The sequence below is a fragment of the Cervus elaphus genome, chromosome 12 (assembly GCF_910594005.1).
Source record: "Cervus elaphus chromosome 12, mCerEla1.1, whole genome shotgun sequence".
Taxonomy (NCBI): domain Eukaryota; kingdom Metazoa; phylum Chordata; class Mammalia; order Artiodactyla; family Cervidae; genus Cervus; species Cervus elaphus.
The window spans coordinates 19,882,814-19,906,491 of record NC_057826.1 but is presented as its reverse complement, the minus strand read 5'-3'; the positions used below and the strand labels follow the sequence as shown (position 1 = coordinate 19,906,491).

The following is a 23,678-nucleotide window of genomic DNA, read 5'->3' as shown; positions in this document are numbered from 1 at the left end:
CTCAAAAGCCTAATTGGATTTCATAGTGCCAGTAAAATCAACAACTACAACAGAGGGGGATTGAAAAAAAGGGAAAAAAATCCAAAAGAATCTACAGAACAAGTCAAAACATAAGAATAATGTTTTTCTTGAGTCACTGCTCTGAAGAGTCCTTTCCCTCGCTGGGAGTCACAGTCCACCTCACCTCCCTAGGATGCCCTCCAACCCTGTGCTGATCTCTGGACCTGCTATGGGGGCAGCTCAGATTTTAATCTGGTCCTACTCCTGTGTGTTCTTGCCTCCAATGTCCACAGCTATCAGAACTAGTGCATTTTCTTTTGTGGGAGCTCTCAGTGGCCTTTTATGTATTCCATAGACAACAGAGTCTGCCTAGTTGATCATGTGGATTTAATCTGCAGCTTATACAGCTGGTGAGAAGGTTTTGGGTCTTCTTCCTTAGCCACACTGCCCCTGGATTTCAATTGTGGTTTTATTTGCACCTCTACGTGTGGGTTGTCCACTGGGGCTTGCTCCTGACGCTGCCCTGGAGGACTTGGGTTTGCTCCTGTGAGGGCCAGGTTTGGAGGTGGTGCAGCTGCTTGGGTCACAGGGGTTCTGGCAGCACCAGGTACTCGGGAGTTGGCGGCTAAGGCAGCAGGAAATATAGGACTCTAGAAGGGTATGGCAACCAGTACTGGCTAATATGCTCCAATATTCTTACCTGGAGAACCCCTCTCCCTGACAGAGAAGCCTAGCAGGCCACAGTCTGCAGGCTTGCAAAGAGTTGGACACGATCAAGCGACCCTGCAAGCACAGGTGCATGACTTTTTTTGCCTGTGGCAAAAAACAGTGAGAGTTGAGTGTGAAGGTGGTGCAGTTGCTTGGTTTGTGGGGAGCCGGGCGGCCCAAAGTGTGCAGGGACACGGACTGCATCCACTGCAGAAGTTATAGCTCTATCAGAGTCTTTTTTCAGAGCCTCTTATAGCTGGCGATCAGAAGGCCTCTTTGGCCAGCCTTTCTCCATAGCTCTGCCCATTCAGGCACTTAACTCCCTTGCCTGGGGTCCTTCTCTGTTGTTTGGTGTGTTGGGCACATAGAGGGGACCCCTGGCTGGGGTCCTACTCTGTAAATTGGCAGGTCAGGCACATAGAGGGGCACCCTGGGTGGGGTCCTGCTCTGTAAATTGGCAGGTCAGGCACTTAAAGGGGCACCCTGGCTGGGTTCTACTCTGTAAATTGGCAGGTCAGGCACATAGAGGGGACCCCTGGGTGGGGTCCTGCTCTGTAAATTGGCAGGTCAGGCACATAGAGGGGACCCCTGGGTGGGGTCCTGCTCTGTAAATTGGCAGGTCAGGCACATAGAGGGGACCCCTGGGTGGGGTCCTGCTCTGTAAATTGGCAGGTCAGGCACTTAAAGGGGCACCCTGGGTGGGGTCCTGCTCTGTAGTTCAGCGTGTCAGGTGTTTGATGGGCCAGCCTCTCTACTGTTCAGCTGCAGATGCTGGCGGTGTGGGGAGAGAGAGACTGTGGTGGTGGCTCCACCCCCAACACGTGACTCGGCAGTATCGCCTTGCTTCCATGGCTGCCCGGCTTTTCTCCACAGACATTTCCCACCACCACCTCCTCCTTCACATCCCCTTGGCAGCCCTTGCCCTGGGATCTCTCCACAATCCCTAAACTCCAGCTCCCAGCCACTGCACCTTCCAGGGGACCAGCGTTCTTGTCCGGGATATGTATGGCTGTGGCAAGGACTGTCTGATTCCAATTTAGGCTGCTGCAGATCAGCTGTTTTATTCTCAGCCTTGAATGTGTCTCCTCTGACTCAGAGAATTGCCCCGTTGTGGGGATCGGACCCCTGCTTCACTTCCCTCACCCACCGAGGGCAAGTCCAGTCCTACTAACACTCCTGTTTTTCCCCCTAGTTCCTTCATCTTACTGAGTTTTGCGTGGTTCTATACATTCTTTTCCACTGGTCAGGTACTCCTGTCCGCTCTCAGCTGGTGTTTTGCATGCACTTCTGTGTCTGAAGGTGTATTCCTGATGTATTGTGAAGAGAGATGTACTCCACGTCCACCTACTGCTCCACCATCTTGTTCTCCCAGGATCTTTTTCAGTGAGTCGGCTCTTCACATCAGGTGGCCCAAGTATTGGAGCTTCAACTCTAGCAGCAGTGTCTTTGTTACTCTATCTTGACCAGTTGCAGAAGCCTGAGCTAAGTTAAAAAAAAATTTTTTTCCCCCTGTAACAAAAGCAGTATATTTTCAGCATATAGAGTTGACTGTGTCTGGGGGAGAGGGAGACAGAAAAGAAGGAAACATAGGATCTCCTTTACAGTTAAAATTAACCAAATTCTCCAAGCCAGGCTTCAGCAATATGTGAACTGTGAACTTCCAGATTTTCAAGCTGGTTGTAGAAAAGGCAGAGGAACCAGAGATCAAATTGCCAACATCCACTGGATCATCGAAAAAGCAAGAGAGTTCCAGAAAAACATCTATTTCTGTTTTATTGACTATGCCAAAGCCTTTGACTGTGTGGATCACGACAGATTGTGGGAAATTATTAAAGAGATGGGAATACCACTTGACCTGCCTCTTGAGAAACCTGTATGCAGGTCAGGAAGCAACAGTTAGAACTGGACATGGAACAACAGACTGGTTCCAAATAGGAAAAGGAGTACGTCAAGGCTGTATTTTGTCACTTTGCTTATTTAACTTATATGCAGAGCACATCATGAGAAACGCTGGGCTGGAGGAAGCACAAGCTGGAATCAAGATTGCCAGGAGAAATATCAATAACCTCAGATATGCAGATGACACTACCATTATGGCAGAAAGTGAAGAGGAACTAAAAAGCCTCTTGATGAAAGTGAAAGAGGAAAGTGAAAAAGTTGGCTTAAAGCTCAACATTCAGAAAACTAAGATCATGGCATCCAGTCCCATCACTTCATGGCAAATAGATGGGGAAACAGTGGCTGACTTTATTTTTCTGGGCTCCAAAATCACTGCAGATGGTGATTGCAGCCATGAATTTAAAAGACGCTTACTCCTTGAAAGGAAAGTTATGACCAACCTAGACATAGCATATTAAAAAGCAAGAGACATTACTTTGTCAACAAAAGTCCATCTAGTCAATGCTATGGTTTTTCCAGTGGTCATGTATGGATGTGAGAGTTGGACTGTGAAGAAAGCTGAGCACTGAAAAATTGATGCTTTTGAACTGTGGTGTTGGAGAAGACTTGAGGGTCCCTTGGACTGCAAGGAGATCCAACCAGTCCATCCTAAAGGAGATCAGTCCTGAATATTCATCGGAAGGACTGATGTTGAAGCTGAAACTCCAATACTTTGGCCACCTGATGCGAAGAGCTGACTCATTTCAAAAAACCCTGATGCTGGGAAAGATTGAGGGCAGGAGGAGAGGGGGATGACAGAGGATGAGATGGTTGGATGGCATCATGGGTTTGGGTGGACCCCGGGAGTTGGTGATGGACAGGGATGCCTGGTGTGCCGCAGTTCATGGGGTCGCAAAGAGTCGGACACGACTGAGCAACTGAACTGAACTGAACCCAGTAATTAATTAAACAGTCTATATTAAGCTAGTATCTTGGCTGCTCTTTTCTGTTTAATGGTTTATAAATTCAGATAAATATATATATATATATATCATTGGAAAATACAGAATAAGTAAGCTCATTAAAACCCTAGATCCATGATTCTTCAATGTTAGCATACATTAGAATGTGACGGGAGTGTGATAGGTAGACCCCACCTCCAGAACTTGACTTCACAGGTCTGAAATGGCTCTAGAATTTGCATTTCTAGTAAGTTCCCAGGTGATACTTCTGTTGCGTCCCAGGATTACACTTTGAGAACCGCTGCATTCGATTGTTTTCAGTAATTGAGATGCTACCAAGATTCTCTTTAGTATTATATAAGGTATACCATTTTGTTTGTGTATATATAATTATTACATACTTTTATATATAATATATATTTAATAGTCAATAATAAAGGTATGCAATTGTTGAAAGAATTAAAAGGTTGAAGGAAAGCAGTATTCTATAGACATCAATTTAATTTTCTTTAATGTGGTTATAGTCACTGATAGGCTAATGCTGTTGTCACTGATGCTTGCCAGGTTAAGTACAGAAGTAACTAATTAATAAACAGAATATTTCAGGAGAGGGCAGTATCAGTAATGATGTATATCAGCAAGTACCTTGAGATATTTAGCTAAGATCATAACACTCTAATACAGCCAGTTTTTTTTTTTTTTAGTTTGTTCCAGTATTATTAGAAAGCATTAGTTTTATTTAAAGATTCCAAAGAACCTCCTTATACACATTCATACTTCATTTTATGCTGTTTCTTTTCATTAGAACTTATATTTGAGGAGATAGTAAGTATATACTAGTTGAGTTCCTTATCCTGTCTGATTTTTTAAATAGATTCTTCTGATTTGTTAAATACTCATATGCCATTCTGATAAGTAACATTCTTTTGTTCTTTTTTTATTGAGGTATAATTGATATACAACATTAATTAGTTTCGGGTATATAGCATGATGATTTGATGTTTGTATATATTGCAAAATGATCACAACAGCTCTAGTTAACATCCTTCATCATACAGTTACAGAATTATGTTTTCCTTGTGATGAGAACTTATAAGATCTACTCTGTTAGTAACTGGCAGATATGCAGTAGTAGTATAATAATTATTATTATATTTATTATTATTTATTATATGTAATAATACTTATTAATATAAGTATTAGTAAGCTGGAGTCAACTGTGCTATACATTACATCCCCATGACTTACTCATTTTGTAAGTGGAAATTTGTGACTTTCGACCCCATTCACCCTGTTCCTTGTTTTCTTTCTTGCCTTTTTTTGTTTGTTTGTTTAAAGCCACTGGATGTGGACAAAGATTCATCTCTGGTGACTCTTTGTTATGGACTCTGTGTTCTGGGACGGAGAGCTTTGGGAACTGCATCCCACCATATGTCCAGGTAAGGAAGGCATTGCTGTTTTCAAAAACAGACTGGGAAGCTCTATAACCACAATCTGAAATGGTTTTTAATGGAAACATTCTATGTTAATTTATTACAAATGTTTCTTCAGATATTGTATATATCTTTTTAGTAAACACAGTGGAATTCTAAGTGGTTAAAAGAACTAACTTTTAAAATTCACACGTGTGTGGACAGCTACAGATAATGAGAATTTAAGACATTTAAAAAAATAACTCATAACGTATGATTGGTGTCTTCCCATATACATCTATTTTTCTAACAGTTCACCTCCTTTTATTTTTATTTTTCTCCTTTCAATCTTTGCTCGGAACATTTAGATTCATAGAATGGTACGTTAGATTTGGGGACTCTAAATGTAAACTGGATTTCTTGTTGTGAACACCCAGTTGAATTAGAATTAAGAAATGCCACATAACGCTTCTTTTCTGATTACTTCATGTTTTCCATTAGGCCCTCCTTACTTTTAAGTTACAGAGTCTTTACCTTCTGATTATGTTCAGGGACTCACTGTTAGAGTAGTTCATAAACAAGGGTCCAGGGCAAATAGCATTGACCCTTGTGATTCTGATTCAGGGGTGCTGACATTAGTTCTTGGCATCTGTATCTTCAAAACACTCCCAGATGATTCTGATGCATAACCAGATGTTAGAATCAGTGTAATGGAAGACCTTTGTCAAAATATGTAAACTTTTATCTCCAATCTTAACAGTAATTTAGAGTCATTCCTCTATGGATTGCATGCCCTATTTAAGGGAGATTTCCGTATTTCTTCAATTCGGGACGAATGGATCTTTGCTGACATGGAATTGCTGAGGAAAGTAGTAGTCCCTGGAATTCGTATGTCCATTAAACTTCATCAGGTAAGAGGAAGGAATTTCTAACACATTGCTGGTTTTAATGGTACTTCTTCACTTGACTCCCAAATTGTGTTCCTTAGGATATCCTTTTGAAAAAAATGATTTGAGACAAAGAAAAACATGATTCATGACATGATATTAAATCTTAGAAGCCTGAAACTGTGTGTGTAACAGTGAATTTGAATAGTAATGGTAGAGTGTGACCTGGGCATGAACTTGAAGAAAAATACAAGCAGTGACAAATTGAAAATAAAAGCATTGGGCCCCTGTAATGGTTGCTTTCACTTCAGGTGATTGTAATTCATGCCTGTTCTGTGGGTAAAATGTTGGTTGATTCCCAGTGCAATATAACAACATTTCAGGAGTCTTACAAGTGTTGGTATTACTTAACTATGAGCTTCATTTACCATGTTTTATAGAATAAATGATGGTTAGGACAGAATCAGCCTTAATTAAATAATCCTAGTAAGGTAATAAAATGAAAATGAGACCCCCACACACACCCCCCCCCCCCCCCCCAATGCAAATCTAAAGCCGTGGGCCCCTTTAAGAATATATTTTGAAATTAGGTACTGGCACTTGCTGCCCTTATCGTTCCACATGACGGCTGTGATGAAATCTGAAGATAGAGAGCACAGGACAGTATTTATTAAATGCACTGCTGTGCTTGAATGTGGATGTCCCTTACTGCCAAATAAAAGGTGGATTACTCTTCAGAGGATTTTACCATGACCTAATGGAATGAAGTTAACATCCCGTATTATTTAGAAGCATTACTAATATAGACTATAGTATTTGAAAATTTCTGTGAAAAGAATACTGTTTTGAGGATGATGGGGAAAAAACATATTCGGGATCAAGGAGAAGAGGGCGGCAGAGGATGAGATGGTTGGATAGCATGACCTACTCAGTGGCGATGAACTTGGGCAAACCCCAGGAGACCGTGAGGGACAGGGGGGCCTGGTGTGTGTCCGTGGGGTCACAGAGTCAGCTGAACAACAGCAACAGAATTGTCCATCATCAGACTGGCTTTAGAGTTTCAAGACAAAATTCAGTGTATTTTAAAGAAAAAGATAATGATTTTTATTAAAATGTTTTTAAAACTTAACAATTTCTCAGAAGATATTGTGTTTCTGGTACGTATGAAATGCTCTTTTATGTAGCATAATTCTTTAACAGCTCCTGACAGACATCTTTAATTCTAAACATCATGACAGGTATTTTATCTCCATCTGGCAGAGAGGAAACTGAGGCACAGACTCTCTGTATTTTCTGATCCCTGTCTCTCCCTATAAGTGCTCTTGCCTGGTGCTTGCAATCTATTTCCTTACATGTGTTTTTAGCCTGTGACAGTGGTTCTCTACCTTATAATCAGGCCCAACACAGTTGAGTACAACACACTGTCATCATTAGGCATGATTGACAGCAACAATGACAGATTGGGAACGGTTAAGGAGGTGGACTTGGGAACCCAGGGCCATAGAGTGCTGAGGGAGGGGAGAAGATGAGAACACAGATGCAGCCTGGAGAAGTTCTGTGATCCACATACACCTTGGAGAAGAGTGAGATTGACCTGTGAAGTAACAAGCAACAGCCATTCACTGAATATCACTTTGACAGTGGGTTGCTGGTGAGAGACTCTTGGGCCAGGAAAAGATAGTGTAAATCAGTACTGTTCATCTCCAGAGTTCACTTGTACCCATGAAAATCCAGAAAAGGCTTCTATGTTAAAGTATTAGTACACATGTATACTACTTGGCATGTGACCCAGCAAGTCCACTCCCACATATTTACCCAAGAAAATGAAAGCGTATGCCCACCCAAAGACTTACACGCGTGTGCATAGCAGTTCTAGTCCCAAGAGCCCAAAGCTGCAGATAATTTCAATGTTCATCAACAGATAGAATATTACTTAGCAATAAATATACATGATCTACTGTTAGATGCCACAGGAAGAATGAATATCAAATATTATACAGAGTAAGAGAAGTCAGGTGTAAAAAGAATGCCTATTGTATTATTTTATTTAGGTAAAATTTAAAACAGGCCAGACTAATCTGTAGTGACAGAAAGCAGATCAGTGGTTGCTTGGGATGTCGAGATTGAATGCCGGAGGCCAGGAAGGAGCCTTGAAATGACAGAAATAGTCTATGTTTAGATTGTACCAGTGGTTAACACGGGTTTACACATTTGTCAAAGTGCGTCTGACTCAGCTCTTAAAATGGGTGCAATTTATTATGTGTAAATTATACCTCAACTGATTGTTTTTTAAAAAGATTCTGTTTCCAGAGAGCTAAATATATAAAATTTCTGTTAACCTTTGTTTCAGATACAGTCTCTGATAGGGTGCTTTTAAATTTTTAATTGTTTTTACTTTAGAAATTAAAACTATTATCTGTATAATGTTTAATTTTACAGTGTTCTGTAATGTATCAGTGTTCTCATCCACGTAATTACCCACAGCCCAGACATTTATTTTACTCACAGTTTTGTAGCTGAAGATTAGCCAAAACTCAGAGAAATTAAGTAAATCTCCCTTTTCATGTGTTCTCTCTTGTCCTTTAATCATTTTGTAAAACAGCTTACTTCCTTATTTTTTTTTTCCCACTAGTGTCTTTAAGGGACTTTACATGGTTGTTAGAGCTAAAATACACCAATTAAAGTCTAGCTTGGTTTACAAGAGATATATAATGAAAATCTTAACAACCTGTGATCTCCTTGAGGACAATGATAGTGTCTTAGTGATCTTTATATCCTCATTGCTTATTAGCACAGTACTTGGCAGCCAGTGAATGTTACATGAGTTGCATCGTTTTAAAAAAAATAGTGTTTCCTATGCATCTTCTCATAACTTCTCAAGTGTATTTCTAAAATGCTTCTGAAAACTTTTCCTAGAATTGGAAATATCATCTCTTTTTATTTATTGGAAAACTAATGGAAAACAATGGAAAGTAAACATCTCCCAAGAATAAACATCTTCTGTCATCCCATACCATCATACAATACTTCAAGAAGCAGTTACTGCCAATAATTGGATGCCTATCTTCTCTGCTTTCCCCAAGTGCATTCAGACATTTTCAGCTATATTTATGCATATTTTCCTTTTTTAAAAATGTAGTCGTGCTGTGTAAATTGATCTGGGGTGCAAGCTTTTTTCCCAGTTAGTATAATAAGTCAGCACCTGTACAGGCATTTCACTTTTTTTTAACGACTCTGTAGTTTTCCAGAGTGTAATTTTTACTCTGTTTATTCAGCTCTTTCTCTATTCATGGACATTCTGCTTGTTTCAAATATCTTTCATTAAAACACTGCTGAATGATGTCCATAGAAGTTTACATATTCATTCAACCATTTTAAGTACAATGAAAATAAATACTTGGACAGGAATGAACAATCTCCACTTTTGGCATGCCTAATGTTTTCAGACTTTGTGTCCATTTTACTGAGAATGTGTTTATTGCTTGTCTCTGCACTTTTATTTTCTATTCAGGTAATTGTACAAATAGTACTAATCCAAGGATGTCATTTCTTCCCTAACTGAGTATCTTGCTGAAAGAGAGCATCTTATGTCAGAATGAAAAAATACTCAAAAAATGTATTCAACTTCTGGCACTACAATCATATACTAATTTTCTAAACCTTGTTGTTCAGCTACTAAGTCATGTCAGACTCTTTGTGACCCGTGGACTGCAGGCTTCTCTGTCCTTCACTATTTCCTGGAGTTTGCTCAAACTTATGTCCATTGAATCAGTGATGTTATCCAACCATCTCATCCTCCGTTGCCCCCTTCTCCTCCTGCCCTCAATCTTTCCCAGCTTAAGCCTTGTTGAGCTTCAGTTTCCAAATTTGTCAAATGCTGGCATTATCTGTTCAACCTACTTGACAAGATTGTATGAGTTAGGTGAGATCATGTGTTGGAGAACTTTGTACACTATGTACCCACATGTACAATGAAGACTTCCGTTATCATGTCAGTGACCCTCCAGACCTGGAGGTGCATCCTTGGGGATATCGCCTTCTTGCTCTCACCGTCTCACCTCCAGATAGCACACACTACAGTCAGTTGGCCTGAGCACAATGAGTTACTTTACCTGGATGTAAAAATTTATCAGCCTCTTAACTATAAATATGAAGACAGCCAATATAGTATTTGTGTTTCCTTAATAACATACCACTTCAGAAATTCCAAATTGTGTTATGATTATTGGGGTTTATATCCTGTATCCCCTGTTAATTTTGGGGTTTCTGAATGGGAAGTGTTAATACATTTCATATACTCCATTGTTTCATCCAGGCTATCTGCCATAGAGTCTCGCATGTGACAAATATTAAATAACAACTTACCAAGTAAATGAGTAGTTGCTAAGACCAAGAAGATCTAGCTTCTTTAGGACTTAGGACCCTTAATTTGTCCTCAGAGCTCATAGTTTTGAGCCTTATCTTAACTAGATGAGAGGCAGGATAAGAAATTGTATATTGTTAGCATCCTAGAGATGAGACTTTAAGTGAAAAGCATCTAGTTAAAAAGAAACATAATTTAGAAACCTTTTATGTGTAGCTTTAATGGTGAGATGCTTGGAGGGATTGGGGGCAGGAGGAGAAGGGGACGACAGAGGATGAGATGGCTGGACGGCATCACCGACTCGACGGACGTGAGTTTGAGTAAAGTCTGGGAGTTTGTGATGGACAGGGAGGCCTGGCGTGCTGCGATTCATGGGGTCGCAAAGAGTCGGACACGACTGAGCGACTGAACTGAACTGAACTGAACTGAACGGTGAGATAATCCTTTAACAGGAAAAAATGAGGTAAACAAAATATATATAAATTGGAAATAAAAATGGCTTAGCTAATAAAACTTAGAGGCCAGGTAGGGTTGAACTGAGGAATCTGCGTAAGTAGTAGAGCAGTAATGAGCTAATTCCTAACCTGGATGAATTTAAGACTCAATCATTTACCTCTGATAGTACTGACACATGCTGATAATGAAATACATAAGCCAGTTTTTACGACTTATAATTTAGTAACTGATTTAGTTTTACGAGGCTTTCATCATCTTGGAAGTCATTCTCTAATTTTCCTAGAAATACAGGTCTATCTTTATTTCTGTATATAGGACCATTTCACTTCTCCGGATGAATATGATGACCCCACTGTGCTCTACGAAGCCATTGTATCCCACGAGAAGAACCTCGTCATCGCCCACGAAGGGGACCCTGCGTGGCGGAGTGCAGTGCTCGCCAACTCGCCCTCCTTACTCGCTCTGCGGCATGTCATGGACGACGGCACCAACGAGTACAAGATCATCATGCTCAACAGACGCTACCTGAGCTTCAGGGTCATTAAAGTAAGGTTTGGAAGCCCTTGTCTGCCTCTGAAAACAGTAGAACTTAGAGAACGTTATCCAGACTTTTAAAAAGTCATGAAATTCTTTCACAGAAAACAAAAACATACAACCACACTACATTGACATTTATTGTTTATGAGCACTTAGTAATTTATTGTGTTAGTCATGTACTCTGTCTTCTGAAGTTTTCTCATGTGTCTTAAAACCTTTCCTTATTTCTGTTTTGGCAGTCTCTTGCCTGTTATATGTGCTGTTTGGGCAGCATCTCTTCTGAAAATGTCAGCCCTGTATTGCTAATATGATATGATTCCTAGTTTGCAAAATAAAACTATAACTTGTACTTGATAGTGATCAGTAGCTCACTGTAAATGGTTTGCTCTAACCTGTTTTTTGGTTGGTTTGTTTTGTTGTTTTTTAAACGTCTCAAGACTGTAGGAAGCGTAATCTCTGAAATTTTGTTTTGATAGTTTGAAATGGTTTACTTGTTTCTTCATTGAATCAACCGCAGCCCCCCCCCACGAAATCACAAATATCCTTTCAACTCTAAATACTTGTTACCTCTCATTTCTGTCAAAAATACCTGTTATCTCAGTTACAGCATTCAGTGCTTCACCTATTTAGAAAACTAAATAGACTACATTTTACTCGGTATTTTTACAAGACAGCAAAGGGAAGAGCTCTGTAGGTGCTTATTATTTAACAACCTAATGATGGTGGGAAATGGTTAACTTCCATTCAGATGTGACCTACTTATATTTGTTTCCTGCTTTTCACAGCTGGTTATTGTAATGTCTTTCATATCCCTCCCATTGCTGCTCTTCTATTTATATAAATTTTATTCTTAGCCCCTTAACCTACTTCCTGTGTGTTCTGATTTTCAGGTGAATAAGGAGTGTGTCCGAGGCCTTTGGGCAGGGCAGCAGCAGGAGCTTGTTTTCCTGCGTAACCGTAACCCAGAGAGAGGTAGCATCCAGAATGCCAAGCAAGCCCTGAGAAACATGATAAACTCATCCTGTGATCAACCTATTGGCTACCCGATCTTTGTCTCACCCCTGACAACTTCTTACTCTGACAGCCATGAACAGCTTAAAGCAATTCTCGGGGGCCCCATCAGCTTGGGAAACATCAGAAACTTCATCGTGTCTACTTGGCACAGGTGAGCCAGAGAGCTGCCTTTCCAGCAGTGGTGTGTCCTGACCTGCCTGACCTACGCCTTGTGCGTTAGCATTACCTGGAACGCTTTAGAAAAAAAAAGCTGGCATGGTACAATAAAAGCTTGTTACAGCTGAGCTTTAGGAAGTAGAATCTGAGTATGTGTGTCTTTAAACTCTTATTAGATAAACCTAATGCACAACTCTGGTCAGGAACCACTGCTCTAGCATTTAATAGAATCTTGAATAATTCCCTCTCTTTAATTTTTTTAAACTCTATTGCAGCTATTGTCACTATTATAATGTGTGGGTCAGCAAACAGGGCAAACTAGAGAAAAAGGAAAGAAACTCATGCAAGTTGATTGCATTCTTTTCGTGTTCCATTCAGGCAGTAGGGGGAGCACGCTGCCCGTGTTGAAGCTCCTCCTCGTGCAGTGCAGAGATCCTGCTGCCATTTGAACAAGTAGCACTCAAGTCTGAAATCTGTAATGTCCTCAAGTATGCACATGAGTTTTTTCCTCTGCCTTTTGTCTAATAAGTTGTGATGTGTTGTATAGGAACATCCTAGTTTGATGGGTGGTAAAGAAAAATCGCAGATCAAGAGTTGTTCAGATCTTTAAATATCAGAACTTAAGAAAAACAGGATTAGAGCAATGAACTCTAAAACAGGTGCTTTAAAATTCCTCCAGCATTAAAGTAAAATTTCACCATTTTAACATCAACCCCTATTCAAACAAGAGGAAGGACACAAACCAGGATAGTGTTCAAAGAAGATTTCTCTTTGAAAAATAGGTGTTGTGTTGAAATTGCCTTGTTTGCTCAGGACTGAGTGGTTTTCTGGGGTGCAGGATTTCCAGTGCCAAACTGAGACAGTTTAAACTTTACACTTTAAAAAAGAAGAAGAAAAATTATTACAGCAGCTCTCTTCAGTTTGCTACAACATTGAATTTAAATCAATTAGGTTTTCATGGGTTGTATACAGTGGCAAGAATTCTATTTCCAGCTGAGATCTTAATGGAACAAGTTGTTACGTGCAGTTCTTCATTATGGTGTAGGAAAGGTGATAGAGTGTATAAAAGTGAAGTCAGTTAAGAATGGAGTCAGTGAATTGAAGAGGGCAATATGAAAACATGAGTTTTTTGCTTCCTGATGTTGACTGCCCCATGAAGACTTTCAAAGGTGAACACTGGTAGCATTAAATGTTTAGAACAGCTAGAAAAAGGAGAAAATACCTATCTTGGTGTGGCCTCGGGACAGTGCCTCCTCCTCCGGTGTTTGTTCCTAGGTTAAGGAAAGGTTGTGGTGCCGGATGTAACAGTGGTGGCAACATCGAAGATCCTGATACCGGAGGTGGGCCCTCCAGCACCAGTAACAGTGCGACAACTGCCAGCGATCCCCACAGCAGCGCCTCCCAGGGAAGCGCCGGAAACCCAGGCCAGGCACCCGGAGCAGGACTTCATCCTCCTGTCACGTCCTACCCTCCGACCCTAGGTAATCTGAACCAAAATTCTGTGTGGGACGTCAGCCCCTCAGCTGTGGGGTTCAGGTGGTATGTGTGTGTAAAGAGGATGCCACATTACCTACTTGGAAATATGTAAGCAGAATGTTTTGTTTGATTCCCAGTGGGCCATTATCCTGTCTATATTAATCATTTTATGTATATAAATACATAATACTTAAAAATAGCCTTTCTTTGGAAGTACCATTTTTAAAGGCTAATCATATGTAACTAATATAATTTATGTAACTTCTCACCTATTGAACAATGATTTGGTTTCTTCTGCATATTATAACTTTGTATATAAATCTTCACGTTATAATCCCTTATTCTTTCCTTGGGCTGGAAACTTGAGAAATGAAATCAAATCAAAGTTTATGAAGATGTTTAAGACTCATGATATAAATGCCAAAAATCTTTCTAGACTTTCTTTTTTAAACCAGTTGGTACTCTGACCAGTCGTACATAGGAATGCCAGCTTTGAGTATCATCATTCCCAGCTCTGCTCCCTGCTCTGAGAGAGAAAGGAGAAGGGGGTGGTCTTTAGCTTCATTGTTTTAATTTGCATGGCGGTAATACCTGTGGTTGGAAACTTTTGAGTTTATCATCTCTTCTTTCTGAAGTAATATTAAGTCTCTTGCCCTTTTTTCTATTTGGTTATCTTTTTCTTATTTATCTTTAAGATTTTTTTAAAAATTAATTTATTTTTGTCTGCACTGGATCTTCGTTGCTCCGTGTGAGCTTTCTCTAGTTGTGGCAAGTGGTAGCTACTCTCCAGTTGCGGTGCACCAGCTTCACATTGCTGTGGCTTCTCTTGCTGCAGAGCAGAGCTCTAGGGCGTGTGGGCTCCATAGTTGTGACTCAGGAGCTTAGTTGTTCCATGGTATGTGGGATCTTCCTGGACCAGGGATCAAGCCCTTGTCCCCTGCACTGGTAGGAGGATTCTTAAGCCCTGGACCACTAGGAAAGTCCATATCTTTTTCCTGTTTATATTTGTATATTCTGGGTTGAGCTTTTTGTCAGTTTTTTGTACCAAAGATAGCTCTTCCCATTCTGTATCTTGGCTCTCTGTTCTCTTCCTGTGAAGAGTGGGCTTGTCTTTTTTTAATGAGAAGTTCTTAATTTTTGTGTAGAGCAATTTACTAATCTTTCCCTTTATGATTAACAATTTTTTGTATCCTATTTAAGAAAATTTCCCTTATCCCAAAGGAAGGTATTCTTTTACTAATTTGCCTTTTACACAAGAGCCATAATCTTACCTGAATGCAGGTACAGGTACACAGGTTCGCAGGCCAGATTTCATCCGTTCCCAGATGGCTGGTTGGTTGATCAGCATTGTCCTTTTCCCCAATGTTGAACATGAATCAGATTAAATTTTAAACCATTTACTTCGATTTAAAAAAAGGTTACAGCACTGAAATTGTTAAGACTGTAAATAAGTGTGTGATCAACGTTTTGTCTGTTCTTTTTTAACTTCCGAGTGAAAACCTAAAACTGCCACTGTGCTGCTTTAAATGTACCTTCTACTCTTAACACTGATGAGCGCCTTTTAACTTTCAGATAAAAAGCACATGTAATTATTTTTCAGTATAATTAATAATAACTTTCTAATAATCTTCACATCACTCTTCACAAATCTGAAGAATTCTGTCAAGCCATTAGAAAAAAGGACACACAAGAACCTGCTATTCAGTATCATTGATCATATTCAGTAGTGATCCCTAATACACATCCATATTGCAGTGATGCATCTCTGTTCTTCTGTAGATAGTATAACTTGTCATTGCAGTAGATTGAAATGGCATTAATACTCTACTTTGAGAAATAGTTACAGAGCTTACCACATAGTAGATCCTTAATAAATATTTCTGTCTCATTTCCATGAACTATTTCATCTCTGATGTATTAAAGAGGTACTCATGTTATTCTGAAATATTTGAGTGAAAGAAATTTTAGGATTTATCTCAACCCTAAATCCTGCTATTTCCTATAGATTACCTAATTGTGTTTTTCATATGGCCCAGAATTTGGATTTTAAAAAGCTTCAGCAAATGAAAATTATAAGAACCACACGAAAAAAAAGACCTCAGATATTTATTTCTTTTCAACAACTTGAAAAGTTTCAGGTATAAATGTTAAGTTCAGTAAATTCACCAGCTAATTTGTGGTGAGAGGCTTCAGGGAGACGGTCCTAGAAGCTACAGAAGAGCTGAGGGTGCTGGCGTCGTTCCGCCCAGAATGAGCGTTGCTGCTGTCTCTCCCTCCCCAGGCACGAGCCACAGCTCCCACTCCGTGCAGTCCGGCCTGGCCCGGCAGTCCCCCGCCCGGGCCTCCGTGGCCAGCCAGTCCTCTTACTGCTACAGCAGCCGACACTCGTCTCTCCGGATGTCCACCACGGGGTTTGTGCCTTGTCGGCGCTCCTCCACCAGCCAGATATCGCTTCGCAACTTGCCGTCGTCCATCCAGTCCCGCCTCTCTATGGTGAACCAGATGGAGCCCTCCAGTCAGAGCGGCCCGGCCTGCGTGCCGCACGGCTTGCCTTCCTCCAGCAGCTCCAGCCAAAGCATCCCCGCCTGCAAGCATCACACCCTCGTGGGCTTTCTCGGGACAGACGGCGGCCAGAGCTGTGCCGCTGACGTGCAGCCCGGCAGCACCTCAAGCCCTGCCAATAACTCCCATGCCAAAAAGGGGGAGGTGATTTACAGAGTCCAAGTGAGTAAGCCCAGCCTTCTTCCACTGTTTCTCCTTCCCGGTTTTGATTTCTTGTGTTTTGAGTGAAAGACTCCTGTGAAAACACACCTTATACTACTTAGTCTGAAGGAAGAACATTTGTGAATGTTGCAAAAAAGTTTCTGCCAATGTAAAAACTGAAAGCAAGCAGTTTTTCACTGGTGATATTTGTTCCCTCTTCAGCCGTGGTTACGTGGCCATGGCAGTACAGTCTCCTAGGAGGCTAAAAGGAACTCACATGGCTGTTTAGGTTGTTTTTTATTGCATTATAGGCAGTGGAGAATGTGGACACAAAGAGTACTGTGAAAGAAATTTTGTTTGGAATTATATAATTATTCATCTTCAAGGAAATAATGAATTGGAAATGATTCATATTTATTTACAATGTAGATTGTGGACCCCGGTCAAATTCTGGATGGAATCAACCTGTCAAAAAGGAAAGAGCTGCAGTGGCCTGATGAGGGTATTCGGTTAAAAGCTGGGAGGAATAGCTGGAAGGACTGGAGTCCTCAGGAGGGCATGGAAGGCCATGTAAGTTCTTCTGAAGCTGGTGCCCTGACTTTTTGTAGCCTGTATGCATGTTTTTAGCTGATTTATGTACTTATGCTTAATTATCAAACTGAATTACTGCCTCTAATTGTAAGGATAGAGTCTGTGAGTGTATTCAAGGTCTCTGCCACTAACTGCTTGTTTTGTTCTAAATCATCAGGTGATTCACCGATGGGTGCCTTGCAGCAGAGATCCAGGTACTAGATCCCACATCGACAAGACAGTACTTCTGGTCCAGATTGAAGATAAATATGTGACTGTAATTGAAACTGGTGTACTAGAACTTGGGGCTGAAGTGTGAGCCAGTGTTTTATAACTTCATTTCTTTTCCCTCAAAATTCCAAGATGTTGGGAAAAAAAAAAAGAGGAGAGAGCAGAAGATGCCTGCAGTTATCACTTTGATCCTGTAGGAGAGACTTGAACATAGAGTGGGCTTGGTTAAGCACCTCTCCTTCGCCCTGACTCCCATCACTGTCTCCATCCCCAAATAAAGCTGAAATATTTTTTTAAGTTAGCTGCTGAGAAAACATTTTGCATGAAGGATAAAGTTCTGTTAAAATACATCCTTAAAAGTTTTTTCCTATGCATTGTCTATGCTTTAAATCAACAAATTCTTGATTTCTAAACTACAATCTCATATTTTTCTAATTTCTTTGCCAAAAATAATTGCCATGTTTTGTCATAAAACATGAAATCCATTTACCTTGATTTTTAGAAACAAGTGTAGAAACCGTCAGTTTGACACATAGCAGTAAAAAAGTTTAATGTACAGTGAAAGAGACTATGAACAGACATAGATTTATCTTATTCCTTGAGCTCTAAAAACTTTAATGAAAAAAACTGCACTAATTTTTTACAATGCACTAAAGTCTGAGATTTCTCAGAACATTTATTTATATATAAAAATAAAATACCATTATTTAAATTGCCTTTGGGATTAATCCCTTCCCTTTCCTTATAAACATACGTAGCAGGAACAGTGCTGCTCACTCTTCTTTAGTCTGTACTTCATGCCAGTCCACCAATTGTTTCCTTTCAAATGAGTACTCCATCTCAAGATACACGTGGCTTCATTGCTGGTGTTTCCCAAAGCCAGTAGTTAGTGACTCGGTCCCATGAACACTCCTGCCAGCTTCCGTGTCCACACTTCAGATGGGCTCCAGCACCAGGAGCACCCCGGCCACCCTGCTTCTCCCACCTGGGCAAGTTCTGCTGAGGTCAGTTCTGGGAAGAAAACGCTTTTGCTTTTCAAAGAAGAAGATGAACATCCAGGAATTTAAAGAAAGGATTGCTTGCCTTTTAAGAGTTCTTAGCTCTTGAAGTCATTCACATGCAGTTCAGTTAATCAAGTAAAATTTTTTCAAACAAAATTATCCAAATGGTGCCGTTCTTATCATTATATCCCACTTTAATAACCTTGCCTTTTCTTTCCCTCCTCTCTTCTTGTTCTGTGACTTGAATTTTATTTCCTGTGATTTATAGTGTGTAACTGTAATTTGGAATATTTATATCTGTGATGAAATTGACTTAACTCATATGTTGTCTCATAACTTTCATTGTTTTTTTTTTTACTGTATGTATTTAGGGAAATATATAACTCAAATTTACAGTTGGTCTAGGTGGGAACTGCAGTTTAGATTTCATTTTCAACATATGGCACTTTTTAAATCCTTCAGAAAACTTTTCACATTTTGTGTGACACTCCAAAGAAGATATACGTGTGAGCATTAGGAGCAGCCATCTGCCTGCCCCCATGAATGAAAAGTAAAAAGAAGCAGGTGATGTTAATTTCAGTCATACAGTTTATTTAATCTGTTACATCCAGAATATTCCAGTTTCAGCGTGTGGAACTAGCTGTATCTCAGGTACTTGCTGGCCACATGTGCTGAGTGGCTACTCTGTCAAGCAGTGTGGGTTTGAAGTTATCTTTCTGAGACAGAAGGAGAGAGAAGCTGTTTCTCTTGGTCATCCTAATGTAGATCTTACAGTATAGCATGACACTTCAGTAGAAGGAATGAAAACAAAGTAAACAGCTAATATATACCATCTGATTGCATTTTCACTCCAAAACCTTTTGCTTTTCCTTTTTCCAATTTTAAATTTTTGTGATTATTCAGGAGCCAGTGTGCCTCGTGTTGATGTTTCCAGACTTCACACACTGCAAAACTTATTGTTGAGAAACTTTTGGTCAACTAATTTATTAAACCTTTATACAAAGGTACCCTGTTTTCTCAAAACAGATTGAATTTTGTTATCTTTTAGTAGTTTTATTAATTAGGAATCCTAAAAGGAGCCCTGTTCTTATTTTTTAAGTCTAAAACTTGTAGTCTTTTTAAAATCATAATACTTTTCTAATAATTGCATCTGGGGAAGTATTGATAATTAAGGAAGGATTCATGTCTTAAGAATAATTTGACCTGAACTATAATAGAGAAATATACATACTTTCAGTAATTGAATTGATTATACATGTCTTATTTAACCCTGTCCCCCACTACACCACACTCCCTTGGAGGGTGGTAAGCTATTCATTAAGCCCTGCGTAGCCTTTTTCATTAGTATCAACATATAAGACTCCAGTATACACGTATTGGCATCTTTAGTTCACAGTTGCCAAAACTTTGAGAGTTCCTTAATTTGAAAGTAAAAATATGTAATTAAAACACTTTTAACTTTTTTCATTGTTTTAAATAGTTTTATTGATAGTTTTCTGGGGTTTTTTCTTGTTTGATTTTTATTTAGAGTTCTGGAGTATGTTATCAATGGTTAGCTTTTTTTTGTTGTTATTCTTAATTTAGTGTTAAAAATCATTTTATAATTCAAATTTGTGGTTAATCTTCCAGTTTATAACTTGGTGTAAACCCTCTTTTTACACCATTTTTCAATACTTGATAAAATTTTATATGTTGACTTTTTTCTAAAGACCTATAATTTTTCCAGAAGTCTAGATTAATATGTTGATATTTAAGGGGTCTGAGAGTGTAGGTGGTGAGGCTCTCTATTTTTAAGATAAGTAGAGATTAATTACCTTTCAGGAAATTATTGAACAGACTTCATCAGTGTTCTGCCTTCTTTGAGTTTCCATTACTGGGAGATTAACTTCCATTATATTTGAAGTATTTCTCTTAATATTTCAAGTATATCTGAGATACTTCTCCTAATCCTTGAAATAGAATTAGTCAGACAAGATTTCTCTCTTGAGCGAAATATGGAAAATTACTCTGTGTACCAAATGTCAGGCAGTGAAAATATAAGCTTTAACGTCAGCTCATTAAAAAGATGTATTTTTCTTCCTGGGTTGGTTTACTTTTCCATCTCATATCAAAATATAAAAAACCAGCCTCACATTTAAGCAAGGGTAGCTTAGCCTTAATGAATTCCCCTTTGCCTCTGAGCAGCAGCCCTGGGCCCCTGCTTAGGAATTCTTCATTTGGTCGATTGCTGCACTGAGTCATGTTCATCCAGAGCTGAGCCTTTTAAACTTACGATTTGCCCCGAGGCTAAAATGATCATTTTCTCTTAGTTAACTCGCAAAAATCTTTCTTCATAAATATGTGACTTGAGAAAAAGATAGCAATAGTGTTGCATGAGAATTATTTGAATTTGTTTACTAACTGCAAAATTATAAGTTGCTGTCCACAATGTGAATTACTTTTGTGTTTATTTTCATCACTTTTTCATGAATATCGACGAAACCTCACCCTCCCCCTTTTTTTAAATTTCTCAATATTCATTCTTGTTCTTTTCTGTAGTATATTATAATCACATAAAATTACTTTGCTTGGACACAGACCCAGTCACGTTTTGACTTTTGTTAGCATACCTTGTTCAGATGAGGTGTAAAACATCCATTTTTGTTCTAGAAGCTTTTCCTTTAATTCCAAAATACATGAAGAGAACGGTGTCGTTTAAGAAGATGATAGTTGAAACTCATGACTTTGAACTTTGTTTTGGTCTTATGTGGAAGTTGAGTTTTATTAATCTGGAAAAAGAGGAAAATTAGACATAATGATGTATTTGTGCAGCATAAACATTAATATTATGTTGATATGTATAGTTTTTTTTAATAAGGTATTAAAAAACTAGCCTCTCTTTTCTTCACTTATTTAAAAAAAAAACAAAACAATCTGGTTGATATATACCTAGGACTTTTATTTAGGTGAGAACGATGATTGGAAAGAAGTTCATTATTGTACAAGTATATCTGATAGGTATGTGAGTTGAAGTATTAATTTTTCTTGAAACAGAGGTGTATTTTCTGCTTTGAATCACCTCACCCGAGTCATCTTGTCAAGAATCACTTCTGATAAGAATTTGTCTCTATTGCCTATCAGCCAACGTGTTCTTTCTGAATTAGAGAAAATAAGTTCTGTATGTGAGCTGAACTTCCTTATGTACTGTTTTATGGAAGCGGCGTAACATTCTTTGGGGCACCAGAGCTGATTGTCCTCACAAGGTTACATGACTGCTCTGTTCTAAGACACACCTATTATATAGGGTTATACCTTTTTTCCCTGTGCCTCAGCTCTGTCCCTGAGAATTTATGATTCAGTGGAGCAGGAAGAAAGGTCACCTAAGATTGTGATAAGGATGAATTCCTGCAGGTTATTTGCACAGAATGGGGCGATACCTTGAAATTTAAAGCAGAGAAGTAGTGGAAAAATGAGATGGCTGCTCCAGATGACTCTTGGGTTTAGTGTAATTGTAGTATAACATGATTTTTTATATATGAAGCTTGATTCTACAACCAAAATAATAGAAATGGGAAGATTGTGTCTGCTTATGCTTTTTTTTTAAAAAGCTTACTATAATTTAACTAAAAATAAATTGTAAAAAATGATTACCTTAACATTATACAAGTCTGGCAATGAGCTCTGCATGAGGAAATGGAAGGAAGAATATGAAAATGATTCCAGGAAAGTAGGTGGGAGGAAGGAGAGTGGGTTTCCCTTTTCTGATCATGGGCTCTGGAAGTATTCATTGCCTCTACCAGCATTCAGTATAAACCAGAGATATGTACTCCCGTATGTCCGTGAGTGTGTGTGTGCGCGCATGTCTGAGTGTTTGTTATTCTGAACAGCTTGTAAATACTATAGTTGTTTAAAATGGAAACTAAAAGCTGGGATTGGTGTTTTTTTTTTGCAAATATATTGCATCAAAGATACAGTATTGACAGTGGATAAAACACTGAGGAAATAAATTTTTTTTCATTTTGCCTTCTGTCCATTTTTGTCAAATTAAGAAAATTAAGAGTTTACCATATTAAGCTCTGCCTAACATATTTTTAAAACATGTACTTGGTTCTGAAGATAATCATTTTAAACAGATGCTTAGGCTTGCTAACATGGGATTCAACCTATAATAGAAATGTATCTATTTCATAATAAAAGGATATCTTTTCACACTTAGCAGAAAGGTTGTAGTTTACATCTTATGAACTTATCTGGATGTGTCTTGTTAATGATATTAGATGGAACATGTAGGATGAGGGATGAAAATGTATGAATATTCACTGTGTTAAACTAGATTACAGTACAGAAAATGAACATACAGATTATGGTCATCAAAATCAGGCAAATGCTGAATAAGGGTGTGTACTAACCTGCTGATTTTATGTGTAATACTTAAAGAGCAAGCTGACTTTCAATGAGAATAGATATACTCTTGACAGAGTCACTTTATTAAGCCTTTAGTGAGTCTCTTTAAGTAACAGCCCAAACTGGCAGGGTGCAGGTGATGTCCATTGGCATCAGAGCCCCAGTTTGCTCTCTTTCTGCCCAGGATCACAGTAACTCACCTGGAGATGTAATGGCAGTTAGTCTTAGGACAGTATTTTTTTTCTAATGACAGGAAGCATGCTGGTTAAATGAAACACATCTTCAAAGAAAGGAGTTTTCTGTGTGTGTAATCTACATTAATCTTAGACCCAGAGTTTCAAAGGGGGGTCGACCTGAAATCTGGGTCCCCTAAACCTCTTTGTTGTTAACCTCTTAAAGTGCAGCTTACTTAGGGGTTTGTTGTGGTTTTTTTTTTCCTCTCCTTAAGAATTCAAATATGTTTTGCTAGCCTATAGCCAATGAATCTCACCATGCAGGTACATTTTCCTCTGGAGAAGGAAAAAAGCGCCTTGTGAAGTAGGGACATGACCAAATGATGGCTTTTAGGGTATTCATTCAGCACTTACTACGCAAAACATTTGTTTTGTTCCCCTCTTCTTCCATTTAGGTGTTCATTAAAACTAAATATTCTTGAACTTCATACTTAGAAAAATGTAATTTTGTACAAGAGAATCCCTAGGTTGCTCTGTAATTTTCTCAGGACATCTACTAATAGCAAGTGGCTGACTATTTTGGGGGGCTCCAAAATCACTGCAGATGGTGACTTCAGCCATGAAATTAAAAGACACTTGCTCCTTGGAAGGAAAGTTATGATGAACCTAGACAGCATATTAAAAAGCAGAGACATTACTTTGCCAACAAAGGTCCATCTAGTCAAGGCTATGGTTTTTCCAGTAGTCATGAATGGATGTGAGAGTTGG

General features: G+C 39.1%; 1 protein-coding gene across 5 annotated transcripts in view; it reads left to right on the top strand.

Annotated features, from left to right (window-relative positions):
* The window catches only part of PCNX1 (pecanex 1), a 177,738-nt gene extending 155,382 nt beyond the window's left edge, over window positions 1–22,356 (top strand). For all 5 annotated transcript variants that reach the window (XM_043921044.1, XM_043921048.1, XM_043921045.1 and 2 more), the window contains 8 exons: window positions 4,887–4,987; window positions 5,721–5,871; window positions 10,982–11,212; window positions 12,094–12,368; window positions 13,649–13,854; window positions 16,131–16,573; window positions 16,982–17,122; window positions 17,301–22,356. In XM_043921044.1, the coding sequence (XP_043776979.1) occupies window positions 4,887–4,987; window positions 5,721–5,871; window positions 10,982–11,212; window positions 12,094–12,368; window positions 13,649–13,854; window positions 16,131–16,573; window positions 16,982–17,122; window positions 17,301–17,441 (1,689 nt within the window). In that variant the 3' untranslated portion in view covers window positions 17,442–22,356. The remainder of the gene's footprint in view (window positions 1–4,886; window positions 4,988–5,720; window positions 5,872–10,981; window positions 11,213–12,093; window positions 12,369–13,648; window positions 13,855–16,130; window positions 16,574–16,981; window positions 17,123–17,300) is intronic.
* Window positions 22,357–23,678: the final 1,322 nt, after the last annotated feature.